The sequence below is a fragment of the Juglans microcarpa x Juglans regia genome, chromosome 4D, assembly GCF_004785595.1.
Source record: "Juglans microcarpa x Juglans regia isolate MS1-56 chromosome 4D, Jm3101_v1.0, whole genome shotgun sequence".
In the NCBI taxonomy this organism is placed as follows: domain Eukaryota; kingdom Viridiplantae; phylum Streptophyta; class Magnoliopsida; order Fagales; family Juglandaceae; genus Juglans; species Juglans microcarpa x Juglans regia.
In genome coordinates, this window is record NC_054600.1 from 22,905,504 (window position 1) to 22,927,996 (window position 22,493).

Consider the following 22,493-nt stretch of genomic DNA (forward strand, 5'->3'; position numbering starts at 1 on the left):
ATGAGGAGGCTTGATGGAGACAGGAATCCGAAGACCCACAAACTAGCAGCACCAAAAGACAAGAACGAAAATCATAGGAGAGGTAGAGGGAGTGAGAGTGGGTCTGTTGAGAGAAAAATTTTGGGTGAGAAAACACAACTGCAGAGCCGTGGGAAAGATAGAAACCGTAGGGCAGAGCCGAGGGAAAGATAGAAAGCCGTGGGGCTCGTGGTGGGCTTGGGCCCGACTTATGCCTGGGATATTACATCAACTGACATCCACGCGTGTGTAAAAATAGATCATGCGTGACGTATGATAGATATAGCATTATTCTTGTTTAATTTCTAATCTAGGGAAATGCCACATGACACGTAGCGTCGACAGAGTACTCACACGTCGCAGGCATAGTGCTGTCTATATAAGCTCGTAACTTCTCAATCATGTACGTACGTTCCCAACTCATCATTAGAGCTGCTTTCTAAAGATATCGATAAACAATGGCCGGACGTAATACTGCTTTCTTCACAGCACTAATCTTTCTGGTTTCGGTACTGAAACTTAGCCTGGTGGTCATGGCCAGTACTGCTGGTGATCCCGATTGTCGACCAATCGCCGCCGGTGATACTGACCGGATTCAGTTTGCTCTGAATCTGGAGTTCCTCGAAGCAGAGTTTTTCTTGAATGGTGCACTTGGTGGTGGACTAGACAGCATCGCTCCATCTCTGGCTAAGGGTGGTCCCCCTCCGATCGGTGCTAGGAAGGCCAATCTCGACCCTTTAGTCGCTAGAATAATAGAGGAGTTCGGTTATCAAGAAGTTGGTCATCTCAGGTACTACTTATCAATAAGAAAGTACTGATACCACACGATACTTGTTAAGTTTTAAAAGTATTCTCAGATCTATTTTTATTTGATGCCTTAATTTGCCTTTTTTCCGATTTGCTGGAAACTTAAACCCTTTATTAACAGTGCATGAAGGGGTATCCATTTCTTCCATCACGTAATTGTCGGTTTTTCCATGCATTCATGAAATTATTGTTGTTGTTCGTTGATTAGAATGTCACTTGATTTAACAAATCGATGATTATTTTTCAGGGCTATAATTACTAGAATAGGAGGGATTCCAAGGCCGCAACTGGATCTTGACGTTAAGAATTTTGCAAAAGTATTTGATGATGCAGTCGGTTTCAAATTGATCCCTCCATTTGACCCTTACGCTGACACAAACCGCTATCTCTTAGCATCATATGTGATCCCCTACGTAGGATTAGTAGGTTATGTTGGCACCATTCCAAATCTTGTCAGAGAAACTTCTCGAAGTGTAAGAGTCTTATCTATCACTATCCGAGATCTCTGCAACATGCATGAATCCATTAAATTCTAAGTATATATGTCTTTTTGGTACGCAGTTGGTTGCTTCGCTTCTGGGCGTGGAGGCAGGACAGGATGCGGTCATAAGAACACTACTGTACGAGAGAGCCAACCAAACTGTGCAGCCATACAACCTTACGGTGGCCGAATTCACAACCCGTATCTCAGGGCTTAGGAACAAGCTGGCCGCGTGTGGCATCAAAGACGAAGGCATCCTGGTTCCTCTATTTCTTGGAGCAGAGAATCGTACGAACAGTAACATCCTGTCTGCTGATCCTAATTCTCTTTCATATGCTCGGACGCCACCGGAGATATTAAGGATAGTGTACGGAAGTGGCAGTGAGCATAAACCTGGTGGGTTTTTCCCTAATGGTGGAGGTGGGGACATTGCGAAGAGATATCTTCCCAAAGCTAATTAATTAGGAGCTTCCTATGGTTCTGGCCGGGTTGGGATGCTTAAATATTGGTAGTTTTATTGGCTGAAATTTACAATAAAAAATCAATAAATTGATGGTTAAAATTAGGAATAAATCGTTAAATTAATGTTTGTAGTTTCTACAATATTGTAATAATTACGAGCCATCAAGAAATTGAGTAAATTAATTAGCACTCCCTATCATATATATGTGTGTATATATATATATATACATGTCAAAATATTATATATGAGATAATGTTGCTGCCGTTGCATATTATATATTGGAAATAGGAATTTCAATTTTAGAAAAAATGCACACCAAAGTACGGTTAATGCACCTGAAATATGATCAAAACCATTTGTCGGAGGTTTTATGTTATATATTTGAGAAATAAATAGTACTTACGTATCATAAGATTAATGCACCGGAAATATGGTTAGGGTACATTTGGAACTTAAAATCACCTCAACTCATCTCAATTCATTATTACAACTTTTTCAAATTTCAATACAAAATATAATAAACAATTCAACTTTTTAAATCTCAAAATGATAATAATATTAAAAAATAATATTCTAATAATATTTTATCATCTCAACTCAACTCAGTTCAATATCCAGACGCAGTCAAATATGTATGGGATCGACTAAGTTGAGACGATGTTAGGATCTTAATGTATGGGACCAAATTGGAGACTTTGAGTGACATTTTTCTAGGAAATTAGCCAAACCCTAAAAACAAAAAGTACTTCACTTTAATAATTTGTTCATATTTCTTTGAAAACCGATCTCATATATATATATATATATATATATATATATAATTAAAACCCTAATTTGGTGCCTTTGTCTTGGTGAGGGACACACATGTATATGCGAGGAACCAAGTTTAGAGAAATGAATTGGCAATATATATTCACTATAGACGATATTCAATTCTCTAAAAATTCTTTATCCCAACTCATAAAGATATGAACATAATCATGATCATGTGTATAAACCTTATAATATTGTAATAATGTTAATATCCGACATACGTATATAGTAATAATAAATTAAATACCCTATAAAACCTCACGAGTTATATTAATTTATCTGTGTCCGAAATCTTAATTATATCTAAAAATTAGATTAATGAGATTTTAAGGAATCTGATCGTAAGATCTCCACAGACGTCAGTCTTTGTGACAAAGTTTATATGGCGTCAGCGTAAGAACTCAGGAAGTTGATGATGATCATGACCTGGCCGGGGAGATCATCGTGGTCTTGGTTTTGAATTGTGAGACGGCCTGAATCGACGTTTGATGGGTGAATATTACTCATAAATATTCAAAAACGTACTGCTGCGTTGGTCTAACTCATATATATTGACAAACGCGTTGGAGGAAGACAAGCTCGCACGCATTCATGATGTAGCTCGCTGATGATCATGTCGCTATATAAGTCATGTAGCTTTAAATTTTGGATTAATACATGATGGGAAAGCATGAGCGGCAATTCCTTGATTCCGTTTAAATTCAACCGCTAGCAGTAGTACGTACGAGCTGGAGACGTGGATTTTGAATAAGCCTCCTCGTATGTTGTCTGTGATTGCCATACGCGTTTATTGATCCGAACGTACGTACATATAATCACTTTGAGATCGATGTAGGAGATTTTGATTGCTAGTGTTCTATATATAAAATTGGTGGACGGTTTTGATCAAGACTTTACTTTTATGCAGGATGATCATGTAAACGTTTCGTAAGAGGTTCTAACTTTACGAAGGCGAAATAAATAATTTAAAATTTTTTATATTTTAAAAATTAAAGAGGTAATACTTAGTCATTATGGACGGTCCGATCTGGGCTATTCTGTAGTACTGGCAAAACTTGGCAACCATTCATCGGAAGTCCCATGGGAGCAACCACTACATGCTGCATGCACCCTTGTTTGGGATTTGCGGTATATATTTTGACATTTGTGGGCATTTTGAAGGGTAGTTATATAGGCTAGCTAGCTATATATATATATATATATGTTTTGAAGAGTAGATGTTTTGAAGAGTAGATCATCATGTTTTGAAGAGTAGACGTTCATTTTCAAGAGCTGGTGAATATGGATGATATATCATTATCATATTTAATTACAAATTTACAATTATTTGACAAACTCGCGAAAGAGACGTCTGCTGTTGGTATCAATTTAAGTTGATATTTTCAATTCCTTGTAAAGTTTGGTACGCAAGTGAATGCATATATTACGTAGCTTGCTAGCTAGGGACAGTACTATTACGTAGTACTTTGACAAAAATTATTTTATTTTAAGAAATTTTTCATCTCAAAAAAATCGTTTTCATAGCGCATATATATATAGAAGTATATGTTTTCCGAAGGCCAGCGTCAAACTGAATCTTCTAATAGAGCAATAATATTTTCAATTTCTTGTAATTTATTACGTATATATATTTTATATGCATATATAGAGACATAAAGTATATAATAGATTACAAACATCCCTGATCGAGATGCACGTAAAATATTTTATTTAAAACTTCTTTCAAGAGAACACCTAGTTCTCTCGCGTTATCTGTTGTGGTGTAAAGCTTAGCATCAAACCTTCCATTGAAAGGTTGATACATCAAACCTTCGAGCTCCTACTATTTTTTTACTAAAAGAGATATACCCATTTCCTTTCGACAAACTATTTAAAAGTTCGAAAATAAATAATAATTAAAAAAAAAAAAAAAGTTTGTTGCCTCCCGTACTGGGTCGGGCTCATGCATGCTGGGGTTGTCCAACCAGTTAAGTACTAGCTACTGCTCTAATTGGGGTCCAAACCACCCCTTGCAAGCACTCTTTTTTCTAGATTTTTTTATTAATTATGTTGTTTATAATAATCTCAAGCATACGTCGTACTTGTACTATCTTTTTGAATTCTCAAGAAAAAGAGTACTGGTATGTCAATGTTTTATTAAAGGGTATAAAAAAGTGGTCTAATGCTAAGGTTTCCACAAATCACATACAACATTAATCACATGCAATATCCCTATATCATATTTAGAAGAAAATATTAGAGTGAGTTAAAATTGTAGAGAATCATAATTCAATTGGAACATGACTAGTTCTGTGCATAAAATTGATGGCCTGGCTCGTCCATGCAACCCATACCAACCGGCCCCGACAATGTCGGGTTTACCTCAAAATCGGTTTAAACAGCCTTTGACCCGATAAACTTCGGACGAAAACAATCATATGCTACCTCACCCTCCTCCCAACGCATTTTTATAAGCAACTATAAGATTGAGTTCTCTATCAGACCCTAGCCTCACCTCTAGAGAAAATGCTTGAGATTTGCAATGTGGTGTTCATGGATATCCAAGCCCTAATTTGAGAATTTGACGACGCTGATGGGATAAGGCTCATGGGACTAAAGGAAAGCAGGTTCTTTCACCTATTGCCTCATATTGTGTTCCTGAAGTTCTCAGAGGACAAGGCAGTGTTCCTGGTTCTTGGATGTGGAGGAGGCGAGAAAATGGTATTGTGTCGTGGTAACGCATGGGAAGGAAGGGTCGAGTTTGGATGGGTCACTCCAGGTGAATGATTCGGATTGGATCGGGTCCAAACCTAGTGTGGGTTGGTCGGGTTGCAAGCTTAAACACAACAAAGCATTAGTCACTCCATAACTGATTTTCTTATATTTGATCCCCTTATGTAGGACTCATAGGTAATTTATATTGGCAGGTGCCATCCTAGGGACCTGTAGGAACATAAATCTGTCGATTGTATAATTTGATTTCCTTCAACCATGCAATAACGTTTGATGTGTTGCTTTTATATATGTGTGGGGGGGGTATGGAGGATGGATTATTATGATGTAACGACCCAATCCAATATTTTTAAGGTCAATATAAGGATAATTTTATTGGGACTAAATTATGTTAATGGGCCATATTGGAAAGCCCAATTGAAAATTTTGGATAAATTTGAATAGGCCACGAACCCATAAATTATTATGGTGGATTACAGATTTTATTGGGCTTAATAATAGGTTAAAGCCCAATTAATAATTATGGACTAAATGGGATCAAACCTATGATAACTAAGGCCATATTTTTATTTATTAACTCCAAGCCCATGAACGTGTTCAATTTGAAACACACTAGGGTTATAATTCTACAGTCCTCTTCACATTAATATCTATATATATATATATCTATGTGTATGTGTGTGTGTGTGTTCCAACCCGTTGGCCATCCACAGTCTTCTTCCTCCTTACAAAGCTAGGGTTCCAACACCATAGCCTCAACCCGTGACCCAAGCTTCTCCACATACAATAAACCTTTCACCTCACCTTCACGTAGCACTTCCCACATCCAGGTCACCGTCCATTCTATTGATGGAGGCCAACACAAACTCCCACAACCAATGGGAAGGAAGCACAGCAACACCACCGCCGCATGCATGTCCTCTCCTCCATGTCGTAGCTTCACGATTTTATCTTCCACTAGGGCATCGTTGCCCACTGCCTCCCTCAGCCACCACCCAGCCCTTTTTGTCACACCTGCACACAACATCATGTAGAAACCACAATCAGGCAACGTGCATGGCAACCTCAATGTCACGTATAGCGTATGTAACACAGTGGAAATAAAAAAAACAAACATGACAAGGATAGAAGCTCTCTTCAAGGGGAGAGCCTCTAGGAAAAGCAGGAAGGAAGAGAAAAATTTAGGATTTCTTATACATTCCATATGCCTTTCCAATCCCTTTCTAGGAATACAAATAGGACTAACTTGACTAATGGACACTAGCTATAGCCACGGGCCTAACTTGCAACCGACTCTTACAAGAAAAATTAAAAGAGTTTAAGGTTAATACCTTACTTCAGATGACCACAAGTGCTTAAAAAGTCCAGAGGCTACCTACATACTCAGATTACTATTAAGTAGCCACCTTAGAACCAATCTTGCGTTTGAGCTAGGACACATGGAAAGTAGAGTGGATCCATGAAGAGTTGGAGAGATTTAACTTGTATGCGACTTAGCCCACCCTATGTAGCACTTGGAACAACCCAAGCTACCTTGGGGGCAGCTTGAGGTGGCGCCGATGGGTCATGGTGGTTTGTTAATAAGGTTGAAGTTGCAGGTATCTGGTCTTTGGGCTTGAGAGAGTTTCCCACAACCTCCCCACGTGTTGTTCTCAGCACATAATCTAAGAGTCTAGGAGGGGGTTTCCCGTAGAAGGCCTCAAAAAGGGTCATCTTGGTTGATGTGTGCTAAGTGGAGTTATACCACCACTCAACCAAGTATATCCATCTAGCCCAACCCTTAGGTCCGTCACCAGTGAAACACCTGAGATAATTTTCAATTGTTTATTCATTGCCTTAGTTTGCCTGTCAATTTATGGTGGCAAGTTGTGCTTAATGATAACTAGACCTCTTGGAAGGTGAACAATTCTTGTCAAAACTGGCTTGTAAATGTGTTGTCACACTTAGAGACTGTAGATTGAGGTAGTCCATGCAATTTAAAGATATGCTTAAGGAATAGTTCAGTGTACTTAGTTGTGTAAGGGTGCTTCAAAGGGGAAGAAGTAGCTATATTTAGTCAGCCTGTCGACCACTACCCAGAGACTATTTAACCCCTGTGAATTTGGAACTCCCTCCACAAAATCTATAGTGATGTGAGTCCAAGGTTGGGTTGGGATGGGTAATGGCTATAGCAACCCATTAGTTAAGGTATTGTCTCCCTTGACCGTTTGACACGTGTCACAATTTCTGATGAATGTCTTTACATTCCCTTTTAGTCCTGCCCAGTAGAAGTCTTTCATTATTCTATGAATTGTTTTATCTTACCCTGAGTGACCACCCCAATGGCTGCTATGTTACAATTCCAGTAATCTGTTTTTGAACTCCCCATGTCATGGAATGTATAACTTGCTCTTGTATAGCAACAATGCTTCTCTCAGAGTGTATTTAGGCCCCAATTTATCTTCAGAAAACAGTTTAAGGAGGTCCTACAACTAGGAATCAACTTCATAGGCAGCCCGCAGATCATCCATCCATTGCACACTCAAGAATGTGATCAACATTAATTCCCCTTCCTCCACCTTATCCTTCTTGATAGGGCGACTGCAACCCTATTTTCAGAACCTTTCTTGTACTCCACAAGGAAGACATACCCCAATAACTTATTGATCCAGCAATGTTGCATCGAGGTTCCCACCTTTTAGTCCAAGAGGTGCTTAAGGCTTTGCTAGTCAGTGTGTACCATAAAGGTCTACCCTACAAGGTAAGGCATCCATTTAAGGATAGCTAACATGAGAGCGAAGAGTTCCTTCTCATATGTATACATCGTGAGCGTTCTTCCCTTCAAGGCCTGGCTGAAAAGGGATATGGTCTACCTTGTTGCACAACACTACCCTAATTGTCTTTCCTAAAGTATCACACTTAATAGTGAAAGGTCTTAAAAAATCTGGTAGGGCCAGAACAGGGTCCTAGGTAACGGCTTCTTTCAATTTGTGGAAGGTCACGTTAGCTTCTTTACTCCATTAAAACCCATATGAAATTGTGGTAATAGCCTTTCAAACTTAAAAATCCCCTTAGAGCCTTTAGAGACTTAGCTAGAGGCCAATCTTTCATTACTTGCAACTTGTTGGGATCTGCTCGTACACCTCCAGCTGAGATTAAGTGTCCCAAATAGGCTATCTCACTCCACCCAAAATGACATTTGGTATGTTTGGCGTACGACTTGTGGTGTCTTAGTACTTCCAAAGTGGTTTGAAGGTGCTCCACATGCTCCCTTTCTGTTTTATTGTAGACAAGAAAATTATAAAAAAAAAAAAAAAAAAACAAGTATAAGTTTTCTCAAATAAGTGCGGAATATCTCATTCATAAAGTTTTGGATAGTGGATGGAGGATTAATCAACCCAAACAACATGACTAGGAACTCATAGTGCCTCTCATGAGTCCTAAATGTTGTTTTTACAATATTATTGGGTTTAACTCTGATTTGGTGGTAACCCGACTTCAAGTCCAACTTAGAAAAAAATAATGGCCCATTGCAGCTCATGCATGAGCTCTTCCACCATCGGAATAGGATATTTTTCCTTAATGGTGACATCGTTCAACCCTTGGTAATCCACGCACAGCATCCATGTCTCATCCGCCTTCTTTACTAGCAATATCGGGGAAGGGTAAGGGTTTTGACTTGGCTGAATGAACTTGGTAGACAACAACTCCTTCACGATTTTTTCAATTTCGTCCTTTTAGTAGTAGGGGTATCTATATGGCCTTATGAATATAGGTTTAGTGTTAGGTATAATGTTGATGGCATGGTCATGGGTTCTTGGTGGGGGGTAACCCCTTTGGTTCAGCAAATACATCTTTAAACTGCCTTAACAGGGATTGTAGGGCAATTGGAACCTCAGTTGCATCTCTTAACTCAGCATTGGTAACTCCCTCCATCACTTGTAAAATTACCCATTTTTTCCAACCCATAAGATTTTTTTAGAGACCTTTCCTCAATCATTTTTACAGCAACCAACTCTTGAATTTTTACTTCTTTCCCTTGGTAGCCAAATTTCATTGTCAAGTCCCCAAAATTCCACAAAATTGATTCCTAATCTCTCAACTATTTAATTCCCAATACCATGTCACAACTAACTAAGACAAATACATGCACTTCCACTGTAAAGACAGTTCCTTGTATTAGGACCCTCACCCCCATTACACTTCCATTCATTGGGTATGAGTTTCCCATTAGCAACCCTCACCTTCTCATGGTGGTCTAAGGATAATTTAGCCTTGTTTAATATAGTTGGGTATAGGAAGTTGTGAGTGGACCTCGAGTCCACCAAGATGGTGACCCATTATGCTCCAATCCTCCCTTTAACCCTCATGGTATTTAGGTTGTGGGAGCCAGTCAATGCATGGAGGGAAATTTTAGGATCCCCCTGTGGAACAACCATCATTAAGGTTGCGGGTTCTTCGACCTTTTCTCCTTGTTCATAGGGGGTGCTACCCACATGGTGAGAGGCAGAGGGGACCCTTCCCCACACCTTGCCCTGCACCATGTGGGAGAGGGGCTTTTTATCCCCATACCCCAACCCCAGGAGGCGGGGACAGGGGAAAAAAATGTCATCCGCCCCACCCCGCCCCGCCCCCTACCTAGGCCAACCCATTGCGTCTAAAAAATTAGTTTTTGGTCCAAAAATATTTTTTTGGACCCTAATTATAATAGAATTTAAATTATAAATTAAAATTTATAAATACAAAAAGAATGTAAACTCATTAGAATTATATTTTGGATTGTCTTGGCCTAATAAGTTTCATATTACTTAAGTATGACTATTATATTGTCTTAGCCTCCTATATAAAGGTTGGCTTAAGAGACAAAGGCAATTCAATAACTTGAATAAAATTTTAAGTTTTTAATAAATTGTATGGATCTATATACAATATATTTATTTTTATATATATATAAATATAAAAAATATTTTTTTATATATGTGGAGTGGAGCGGGGTGGTGGGACAGGGCCCCACTAGGGTCATCTCGCCCCTCGCCACCGCTGATCCTTCTCCCTGCAGGGTGGGGCAGCGGGCTGCGGAGTCCCGCTGCCCACCCCTGCTTGCTTATCACCACCTACTTCACTAGTTTCAGTATCCAGTAACACATCTTCAAGCAAGTAAAGTTTTGGACTTTGGCATTTATGCCCCCGGCCTCATTTTGCATCACAATAATAACATAGTCCCTTATCTCTCATTTCCTTCATTTGTTTAGTTGATTTTTTGTATGGGTAGTGTGGATTTTTGGGTGTTTATGTTGGGTTATGTGGTGTTTTTCTATTGGCCGGTTGGGAAATGGTCGGGGCTCTTGAGAATGCCAGGGTCAGGTGAGTAGTTGAGGTCAAGTGAGTAGTTAAGTCCATATCTAGGCTTTTTCTGGCCAGGTTAACATTCTCCTCTTGAATCTTGGCTAGGCAATAGGCTAAAATTAAGTTGGAAGAGTTGAACATCCTAATAGGTAAACGAATATCATCCCTAAGGCCACTAAGGAAACAATTGAGTTTGTAGGTATTAGACAAACTCCCTCAGCCTATTAGACAAGGTCTCAAACCTAGCTTTGTACTCCTCCTCTATGTCGTTTTGTCTCAACTTAGTAAGGGCTTTCATGGGGTTATCATATACATTAGGCCCAAATCTTACCAACAAGACCCTAATAAAGGAATCCCAATCACTAATTTGTCCAAATTCATCTAGATCTTGTAATCAAATGAGGGCTTTACCCTCTATGTGAATAGAAGCTAGTCTTAAACGATCCCGAGGCAGTGTATTATGAAAAGTAAAAAACTGATGTACTTTATAAATCTAACCTGCAGGATCTTCACCATGGAAGACCGGAAAGTCCAGTCTGAATGTTCTAGCTTGTATTTCTTGCATGTGCTGAGGCGTGACAGGTCCCTTTCTAAGTTGCACATCAAATGTTGATTCTCCAAGATTGTTGTTCTAGTTCCTATTGTGCATCTCTATTGTCAAGGCTACCAGCTGCTGTACTATGGTGCCAGATTGCCCTTTCAAAGCAAGCACCTTAGTCTCCAACACATCATTTTATTTTTATTTTTATTTTTTTGGCTTTGAACCCATCTTGTAGTTGATTCAATCTTGTACCTTTTGCGAAACTTGTAATATTAATACACAAATAACGGTATCTCTAATAGCACGTTGTAACATAGTGGAAATAATAAAGCAAAAATGACAGGTATAGTAGCTCTCTTCAAAGGGAGCGCCTCCAGGAAAAGTAGGAAGGAAGAGAAAAAGTTGGGATTTTTTATATATTTTAGATGCCTTTCCAGGCATACAAATAGGACTGACTTAACTAATGGACACTTGCTATGGCCACAGGCCTAACTAATCGACTCTTACAAGGGTAATTAAAAGAGTTCAAGGATATGGCCTTACTTCAGATGACCACAAGTGCTTAAAAAGCCCAGAGTCCTGCTTACATACTCGGACTATTATTGAGTAAAGAAAAATATGAAATAAAGGAAACATGATAAGGTCATGGGCCTCTTACAGAGGCAAGCCCACACCACATCCCTCGGCCAATGAGACTCCAGTTACTAGTCAACTGTGGCGCCCCCAATCCCCCTTATATAAATATACAGGGATCGAGACGCCAGGATGGTGACAACACGGTCACACATCCCAACGAAGTGCCAGTGTGTGTACATGCAACAGTGTACAAATAAAATAACGCAGCGGATAGTCAACTAAGTACTAGAATTTATTTACAATCAAACATCAGTAAAGATTTAAATAACAGTTATACAGTAATCCATAGAATAATTTACAATAGTTTTGAAATAAACAAACGAGTGATCCCAGATCACTCCTCAGGCGGAGCCGTCTCCTCAGGCTCGCCCTCCTCCTCCTCATCAGCATCAAAATCTGCGTTACCACAAAATGGTATCGCAAGTAAGTATAACCCAAAACAATAACGTAATATAAAATGCATTAAATGCAACTAACATGCATGCACATGAAAAATATGCATTTTCCACAAACATCATTTTCCCCGAAAATGATAATTTTCCAACACACACCAAAATCCCATTTTAGCCCAAATTATTTGTAAAACATTTTCCCAGAAAATGATTTACCCAAAAATCAACTCGCACTATTTTTCCAGAAAATAGTGCATTAATTCCAAATGCACCATGCATTATTTCCATATGCACCATGGCCTCCCCTATGGACCATCCGCACGTCCTGGCTTCGTAGCGGTGCTCAGTTCCGCGCCCAGCGCGTACATGGCCAAGCACCCACACTACGCAACGAGCGATGCCCAGTTCCGCGCCCAGCGCGTACGTGGCCAGACATCCTCTAGTCCCCGCCAGCAGAAGGACCACGGAGTCGGCATGAGACCATCTCGTCCGATCCCATCGTCGCCCGGCGACAATCCAGGGGACGTTACTCAGTATATTCCGCTCCCGAGTAACCAGAGGAGCTCCACCGAGTTAATGCCCCATCTCGGCTTGGGGTCGTGATACACACACACCAAAAATATTATCACATAAAATCATAACTTTTCAAAGCACATGAACATGAATGCAATACACGAAAACTCAGTTTTCTTTTACAAACATGATCATGCATGAAATGATGAAATGCACATGTACCAACACAATATCCAAACCAACAATTACCAATCCAATCAAATCCAACCAAACAACTCCAATCACAAATCCATCCGACCCCCGAACTCCTCGGACTCAGTCCGGCATGCCAAAAATACAGTGAAATGGGTTAGTGCAAAAATACATTTAAATTACGAAAGTTCTTTGGAGAAATACTTACAGTGCAATATAATAATTTTTCGAGGATCACGAAGTTGAAAAATGCGACGTTTGAGCAACACCACAGTGTAAAATACACTGTGGCCGTGGGTCACAAATACCAACTTTTCAACGAGGACAAACGAAGACCCAAAAATGGTAGGGTAGGGCCTAGAGAGGTCGGTGAAGCCAATGGTGGTGGTGGTTTGCCGTGGGTGGCGGGGCAAGGGGTGGTTTTAGGCCAAAAATGCCCAAATCGGAAATGGACTTGGTGGGGCTTTACCGGTGACGGATCGGAGCTGGGGTTGGGTCCAATGGGTTGCCAAGAGGTCGGGGATGAAGTGGTAGGAAGATGGTGGCCAATGGCGGTGCGACGGCGGCGCAACGACGGAAAGTGTGCCGCGGCTTCGTGGGCTTCGTGGGTTTCGTTGGCTTCGTGGGGGCTAACGGCGGCACGAACGGAGGTGATATTGGTGGGGTAGGACGGCCGGCGGCAGGGGAACGCAAGGGACCGGGTGTGTCGACCACCGCCGACGGACGGCGGCGCTGGGAGGGGACGTTGGAAACGGGCGGAGGAGAGGAGAGAGAGAGATCGCGCGGGAGAGAAGAAAACCGAAGGAAAATAAGGAGAAAAAGAAAAAATGGAGGAAAAGAAAAGGAGAGGAAAGAAAAAGAGGGAAAAAGAAATGAGGTTCAATCCTCATAACTTGGGTCACAAAAATGATCCAACGGAAAAGATTTTAAAATCACAAGTTAAATAAAATAATTTAAACGTAATGGTAAAGTCAAATTGAAATAATTAAAATCCCACGGTAATTAATTTAAATATTAAAATCAATTTAAATGCATAACAATAAATAAATATTAAGAAAGCACATAAAAATAATTTTCACCAAATTAAAATCATATAAATAAACTCACTAAAAATCCAACCAATTTTAAAATAAGAGAATAAATTTTGATCACATAAAAATAATTCCTTCAGTAAAAATACACTAAAATACGGGGCGTTACATCAACTGTAGGAGTACTTCTAAGTACCCTCCTCAATTGAAGTCCCCTTTGTGTGCTAGGGTTCCTTCTCTAACTCAAGACCATCGTTCCCTCATCTGCTTACAACCTTCGATTAGTTGTCGCTTGTTACAGCCTCAAGTCATTACCCAACGCCGCGGCCATGCACCACCCAATCTTTATCCTGAGTCAACATCTAAGGTCACCGAAACCGCCGGCAACAACCAATACTGAGAATATCACTACCCGTAGACATAAATCTCTATGAACCACCACCTCACGCTGTCATGCCCTCTTTTACACGACGGACCAGAACCACTACCTCAAGCCTCTGTCCTACACCACCATAGACCCACGTCCCAACCACCGTAAACAACCAATGGGAATACCCCAATGGCCTATTAATATAGTCAGGATGAATGTGCAAGTCAAGGACTCAAGCGTGGTCCACCACAATATATTACTATCAATCATATCAGTGGTTCTCCTTGTGGCCATAGGATGTGGGACCGGTGCACAATCTTGCACACAGAGTTAAGTGTTTTGGCCGATCAAATAATTCAGATCAGTCAGATAGTCAATCATTCAGATAAGTCAATACAAGTCATGCGTGTCATAAGTATCTGCAGATCATGATTTTAAATTCTCAGCATGAAATATTTTATGAAAAACTTAAGTTTATTTTATTTACGTTATAATGGGTTTCTAACTAAGTTTTCGACACATTTTAGTTTTCTTTTATATTTTTAAACCACCACAGGCTAGAATATTTATGAAAGTTGAACTGCAGGACAAGACTTGGCCAAAGGAGGCAAGGCAGAGGCCTAGATCATGCACATAACTTTTAAGTTATTATATTACAAAGTTTTGATAAATTTTTATAAATCCTTCCGCATAATCTCTTTTATATTTTCATTATTTTTAATAAAAAATAATTATTTTTATTATAAGAAATCTTTGTACCTGGTGCTAAAAATAAGAAAATAATAAAGATCCATAGTAGAAATCCGACTCCAATAGATTTTCTAGAAATGACATCATTCTTAATTAGATTTTCTAGAAATGACATCATTCTTAATCATGGGGGAGTAGGGTGTTACATGGACACAACCGCAATTTATACGACCATTTGATATTAACTCTACATACAAGCGAGGCAAGTATGGTCGAGCCAAACTAATTATAAAGGCTATGCCATGTGACATGAGATGACATGATCAGAGCCAAGATCACTACATCTGCTTGCCCTGGCCATGTCTTGCAAATTAATTAAGGAGCTTTCTAGCCCCAGTATCAAAGCTCAGGAGTCTCTTTTTTCATAGCTAAATCAGCTTTTATAAGCTTAAACGTAAAGATGTTTGGAATAATTAACCTTCTAGGAAATTTGCATTTCGTAATTTTAAGTTAATTTGTAATGCAGAGCAGAATAAGAATTATTGTAACGGATAGCTAATCAACATATTGGAGACTATTTATAATATTTCACTTGTAAATCTATCATCTCATGTCACATTATGGGATGATGAGAATTAAGATGACGAGAAAATAGATGATGAATAGATTTATTTTATTCATAAAAGTCAAAAACTAGCTTTAAAACCCGCATCAATTTGACATTCAAATTATTTGATATAATATTGCATCTTCAAATTATCATTTTTTTTCTATTTTTTTTTATCAAAATATATTATTTTTGTTGCTTTGAAAAACTAGTCTACCATGTAATTTTACACGTAAAGTTTTACAATGGCAGAGGTTCACATGTACGTCATGTAGCTCTTTACAATTGATAAAGCAAAAAAAAAAAAAAAAAAGCCAAACAAAAAGAAAATTATAAAAGGGGATTGGATCGGACCCCTACCTGATCCAGTACTACTCCAAATGATAAAGGGGGAAAGGAATCTCCCTTCCATATCCCTGCTTTCACCACACATAAATTAATGGTGATTAAGGGGGAGGGGCCTCCAGAGGGCGCCTACACTATGTGGTGAAAAAGGGGGAGACCCCCTTCCCCACATTGTCCTCTTCTCATGTCTAACCTTGTAATGGGGTGTGTGATGGTGGAGGCCAGGTCTTCGATCAGGATCTCTTCCCCTTTCACCTCCACCATGCATATAGTGGATCGAGGTAAGTTACTTTTGTCAAATTAGGTTCTAGTTTACTGTTAGATTTTAGTGTTGGAGCCTGGATTCCACACCAAACCCCCCCCCCCCCCCCCCCCCCCCCCCCCCCCCCCCCCCCCTCAAAAAAAACATTAGATTGTACCTTAGTCATGTTAGATTTTGGATTAAGAAAACATTATATATAGACGTACGTCACAAGGCCGGTCAATGTGGCAAATTAGAACCAAAACTTAGTCGATTCTAGTTTGGGGAAACTATGATGATCATCATGATCTGAAAAGGTGTATTAACTCATGAAGGACTAACTTATTAATTTCCCAGCTTTATTTACAACCACTAGTAGTACTGTAGATAAAGTACTTATTAAGGTGACAAATCTACAAAAAAAAAATCAGTAAATTAACCTTCTATTTCCATATATATATATATATGGTACCAGTAAACCTTTTACAAAAAGAAGAAGAATTCAAATTATTATTTTCTTTTCAAGAAAGAAAGAGAGATTTAGTTTTTTTTATATTTATTAAATCTAATGGAAATGATCTTAATTATAGTGCCTAACCAAGTTATGCTTAAAAAAATGACAATTATTACTTATAAATAATTAGTTTAAAATTTTCTTAACATCATGGAAGAACATGTCATATTTATTATGGGGTATTTAGCTCTTATGAGAAACGTTTTCATGGTGTCCCCAAAAACACTACAAAAAATCTGCCCTTTGGGGCGTGTACTATTCGCCGCAAAACACTTCAGCTGACTGAAATTCGTTTCACGGCAAATTGGCCAAGAATAAATCATCTGGGTTGATCAATTACGGTGACCTTTGGATTTCGTCATATAGGATATCTTTTGCCACGAAAACATTTTGTCAAAAATAATACTTTTCACACTAGGTAGAAGCATTTTTGCCGCTAGCTTAGTTCTCCAAAAACAATTATTTGCGGCGAGTAGTATTCGCTGCAAATAATGATAAACATTTAAAAAAATATCTATAGCGAATCCTAATTCGCCGCAAAGAACAATTATCCCAAAAAAAAATATAAATGCATAAAATTGTATTCATCAAAATCCAAGCCACGCACTAATTTTCTATTTCAAGGAAAATCAATAAAAATCCAAGCACAATAAAAATTAACCAAAATAATAAAAATAAATGTCCTCTAAAAGGTAAACATCATAGAAAAGTTGAAGATGCAAACATGACATGACATGGAATTCACCTATATCATTGACAAAACATCCTCAAAAATATGTTTGCAATAGATTCACCAAATGCAATCTTGGATAAGTTTTGCTTCCGGTTAAATTTTATTTCATCCATTAGTTGTTGGCTCAAAAGTATCTACTCTAAATGCTTTCTGTGTAAACAAATGTAATGGATGAATAAAAGAAACAACATCAAAGTTATAATGTGCACATATGGGTTTCACATATAGCCACAGTAACTTAAAAACTGAATGATACAAATATTAAACCAGCAAAATTGTCTTTTCAGATGTTGAACCTCTTGTTTATGATTCTTAGATGAACAAGTCTGAGAGAATGTAATAAGTCCAACCAAAACAAACATAAAACTTTATGCTCCAACATAAAAACCGAATGATACAAACATTAAAAAAAAATTTAAAAAAAATGAACTTATTTTGCTATATATTACACACTACAGAGCCTAAACCAGAGTCTTGTTTGTTCAAAATTCTCAAGATCATCAAAATTATACAAGAATTACAAGAGAAAATAAAAGTGAAATGAAGGTCACAAGATACCAAACCAGCAAAATCAGATTGAGAGTCTCACTTCCTCAGCGAGAGTAGTTTGGCTACATCCTCAAGATCATGTTCTGCTTTTGGGAGGTAGTGAAAGCATCATCATTTGTCATTTGCGGTGCCTCATGATTTGGGTAGCAAAAGAGGGGGGTTTTTTTTTTTTATAAGAAATAGACTTCATTTCATTCATGAAGAAAGTTACATTTGCGACGAGTCAATACAGAGAAAACTCTTAATACAAGCCAAACTACACATCTGTTGTACGCATCCCCACACACAAATTATTTTGCGACGAGTATTGCCTAAATTTCTAGAAACTCTCATAAGAGAGTAAAACTCTCTGTATAAAACAGAGATAAAACACAACCCTGCCTTTAAAGGAGGAAAGGGTATTCCAACCACCCTCATCCTCCAAAAGAGGAAAGGTATCCCAACTAACCCCATCCTCAATAAGGAGAGGGGTATCCAACCAACCAGCTATGGACATAAGTCCAACAGCCTATTTCTTTTATTAAAAAAAGAGATAAACAAAATACAAACACCAAAATAAACCTTGCAAAGAGCAGAGAGTCACGGCACGAATAAACAAAACACAAAGCCCAACCTAAAAAAGGACAGCCTAGGGTTTCATCTCTACCCTCATGGCCGCCACCCTTCTTCAAATTTCTTTTTCCTCTCTTTTTCTTTTTTCTTCTTTTCTTTTTCCTTCCTTTTCTGTTCTTTTCTTCTTCCTCTGTCGCCCGAAACGCTTCCTCCTTAGCTCGATCTTCTTCCACCGCCCATCCTCCGTGCGAGCATCAGCAACCTCCACCTGGACTTTGAAAAATGGCTTCCTCCACCGTCTCTCTCACCTAGCCCAGGCTTCACCCACCCATCGCACGAAAACAGCGGCCACACGAACACCCATCAGATAGAACAAAACACCCATCTTTCGAGCCTGAGTGCACGGCATCCTCAGACACGGCGCAGATGCACCGCACCGCACACGGCACAAACTGCACCCTCGCACAGCACAGAACCTTCGCATCACAGCTGGACCAGCGTACAACAACGCACGACACCATTGCACGAGCACCATTCCAGTACCATCTCATGCAGGTTTCCTGGTCCGTGCGGCTCCTCAACCCTACCGACGGCACCAAGTGAGGATACCCAGAAAAAAGAGACAGATGGTGTTGAGAGAGAAAACAGATCTAAAAACAAAAAGAAACAGAGATCCGAAAGAAAAGTTTGGACTGGGGAAACCGGAACGTGTTCCACTTTTATTAGATCTAATAAAACACAAAACTAAAAGCAAAATCAAAGAAAAACAAACGGAGAGGGGGTGAGAGGGGTGGGACCGTTGGCTCCTTCCCCCTCAGCCCCCTCAGGCTATTTTCAAAAAGTGAGAAGTTGTTAGAGAGTGGTTAGCAAAAGAGGGTATTACTTACTCTTTATTTGATAAAAATTACAGCCTTTATCTCTCTTTACAACCAATCCTTCAATAGGTCTTAGACAATGTTTAATACTACAACAGTCCAATACGTTAAGTCCATAGTGCGAGTAGTTACCATTGTGACCCAATAAAGGTCATTGTTTGGACCCTAATCTTCATCCTTGCAATGTCTCTCAAATTTCCTAAATAGCCTCAACATGTATTGGAGTTGTATATATTGGGTAAAATTCTACCACCACAGGGTTGGTTGTAACATTTTGAGACTCTAAAACTCTCTGTTAGAGCCAAATTCTGTTCAAATCCAAACATGAGGCTCTAAAGTGGCATTAAACTCTACAAAGATCAGTACACACAAACCACAGATTAGAAGGTCCTAAAAGTCACCAAGAACCCAAGTGCATGCTTGCTAGAAATTACATTCCTGCACATGAGCCTGATCAAGTGTAGTAATGGGCAGCAGCCTTAATTTCTAGAGATTACTACCCTCCTCAGCATGCATTTATTTGAGTAGATGTGAATTCAATATTTCATTGCAGCTAGAGCTAGCACAACCCAAAATCCATGGAGAAAGAAATTATATTAAATATTTGGCAGATGCATGCAGTAGCTTTCCATGTTCATTGGTATCCGCTTCATATCCTTGTTATTTATTGGAATTACTTTCATAGAAGATGTAAAAATAGTATATTTTCAAAGGGTTCGTTTGAGAAAGTCTTGAGGGCTAAATCAGATAAAACCCACTTTCATGAACTAAAATCAGATAAAATCTCATATTAACTAAAACTAGATAAAAGCCACTTTCATGAACTCTCGGATGTATATCACCCAAAATAACATTCGACAAAACTCCCAAAACTCCAAATCAATTCTAAATCAGTGTCTAAAAACTTATCCAAACCCATCCTTCAACATCAAAAAGTCCCTAATGTAGATAAAGCACTACAATTCGTAACAGATTCACAATCAATTTGTAACAGATTCACAATCAATCATGGAGAATATCCAAAAAAAAGTGAACTTACCCAAATAGTAGGAACTCTAAATCTATGAAATCAAAACAAACATAGATGAAGGCAATAGCACTATGCTCAGATGAAATGCTTGCAATATATATACCTAAAACGGGAGGGGAAAATTTTGAAAAACACAAACCCATTCATTGAGCAGCAACCCCTCGTCCATGCTCTGGTCAAGATCCCTCACATACGACGATGGAACTAAGAGAGAGAGAGAGAGGGAGAGGGAGAGAGATCATTAGGGCGAAATAGAAAGTGGGAGAAACGGACGGAGAGAGATAAAAGAGAGGGAGAGAGAGAGAGAGAGAGAGAGAGAGCGACGTACACACAGAGTAGAAGATAGAGAAAGAAGCAGACAGAGGATTGAAAGACTCACCTCATCGGCGAGGTGACGATGGCACAGTAGTAGACACAGCTTGGGAAGGGCGGCAGCAAACTCACAAAGAATAGAGAGGGAGTATCGAGCTGGGGAAAAAGAAAGAAGGGGGAGAAGGAAAAGAAAGAAGGGGGAAATTTGCGTAAGATTTTATCATGACATTTTGCGGCGATTGTTAGCCAAAACGTCGTCGTCAAAGACCCATAACGTGCTATGTCGAGGGTCTATCTAGCGATTCTATTTACAGTGACATATTATCGCCACAAATAGCCTTTTTAGCAGTGATTTTCTCGCTCTCCAAAAGAAAAACAAAGCTACAGTGAAAAACAGCTTATGTCGTCCAATTGTTGCTCACCGCAATTTTCTTTGACCGCATAAACAGCTTTTTCACCGCAATTTTCTTTGACAGCATAAACAGCTTTTTCTTGTAGTGAAATACAAATAAAAAAAAGATCAATTAGATATATATAGTTCTAGATTTTATCATTCCAGTCACATTCACTAACATATCACATTTTAAGTGGGACTACATTTTAGTAAGAAACATGTGAAATTATTTAAAATATATTAATACATATGATTAAAAATGACAAGAATAATATTATACAGACATTAATAATATGAATAATTTATTTCATTTTCATGGGCACTGACATCAAAAGTATTAAAATTTAATCACTATAAGAAAACTATTTAATTATAGTCAGTTATTTCTTATAAAAATGATTATTTTTTACGAAAATAAATTTATTTTCGTCGTAAATAATTATTCTCGTCGTAGATAATCTTTTAAAAATACTTATTTTTCTTATAGTGAGTTGCTTGAAAACAAGAGCTAGCCCACCTGCTAAAAGGTTATGCACACACTTATACAAAGGATCGATAATAATGATACGATTTGCATCCATGCCCTTCACATAAAATAAATATAAATTATAGGCTTTGAGAAATTCTTATTTTTGATTCTCCACATGCACTCATATATATCCAAGGCTAGCTGCTTATCATCACACTCATCCTTCCACATGAACATGAACAACCTTATCCGAAAACTCTTAGCTAGCTAGCCCCAAAACACAGTGGCTGGGAGAAACCTGAGGTAGCACTCAAAAACATTTTAGCTTTTCGTAATGAAATTAATAATGAAACCACTTTACATGCCTTTTGACCCTCCACATTCATCCTCATTTTGTGTCTTCTCCATAAACTTAGGCTTTCATCATTTACCAACAGACTAATTTGAAGCTTTTCCCACCGACAAATTAATTGGCTGTATGGACCAGTGATAATGGCTTTACGTGACCAACCATGGATGAATTCATGAATAGCTAGCAATTACCTAATTCGTTGAGCTTCATGCTAATGATCATGGCTACTTCAAGGCTACTAGGATACCTTACCTACCTACTATATATAAAATTATAAACTCTCTTTCCAACTAATTATTAGCCTTTATTATAATGTTTTTTTAGACTTGACCTAGTATCCATGATGGCTGGATAATTATATATATATATATATATGAACTGTAGGATAAAATGGATATAATAATTAATAATTTAATTATATATAAATTAAAGATGATGTGACATGCATATATATATATATAAATGGCCGTTCCAAGATTGGTTATTAGTGAATATGTAGTCAATATATATGTAGAATATTTATATCCATTATCTGT

The 22,493-nt window shown here is 38.5% G+C and overlaps 1 protein-coding gene across 1 annotated transcript; it reads left to right on the forward strand.

Annotated features, from left to right (window-relative positions):
• The first annotated feature begins 426 nt into the window (after positions 1–426).
• Positions 427–1,867, forward strand: LOC121259333 (desiccation-related protein PCC13-62-like). The gene is made up of 3 exons (XM_041160881.1): positions 427–808; positions 1,073–1,298; positions 1,387–1,867. The coding sequence occupies exons 1-3, from the start codon at positions 477–479 to the stop codon at positions 1,765–1,767; spliced, it is 939 nt and encodes a 312-aa protein (XP_041016815.1). The 5' UTR covers positions 427–476; the 3' UTR covers positions 1,768–1,867.
• Positions 1,868–22,493: the final 20,626 nt, after the last annotated feature.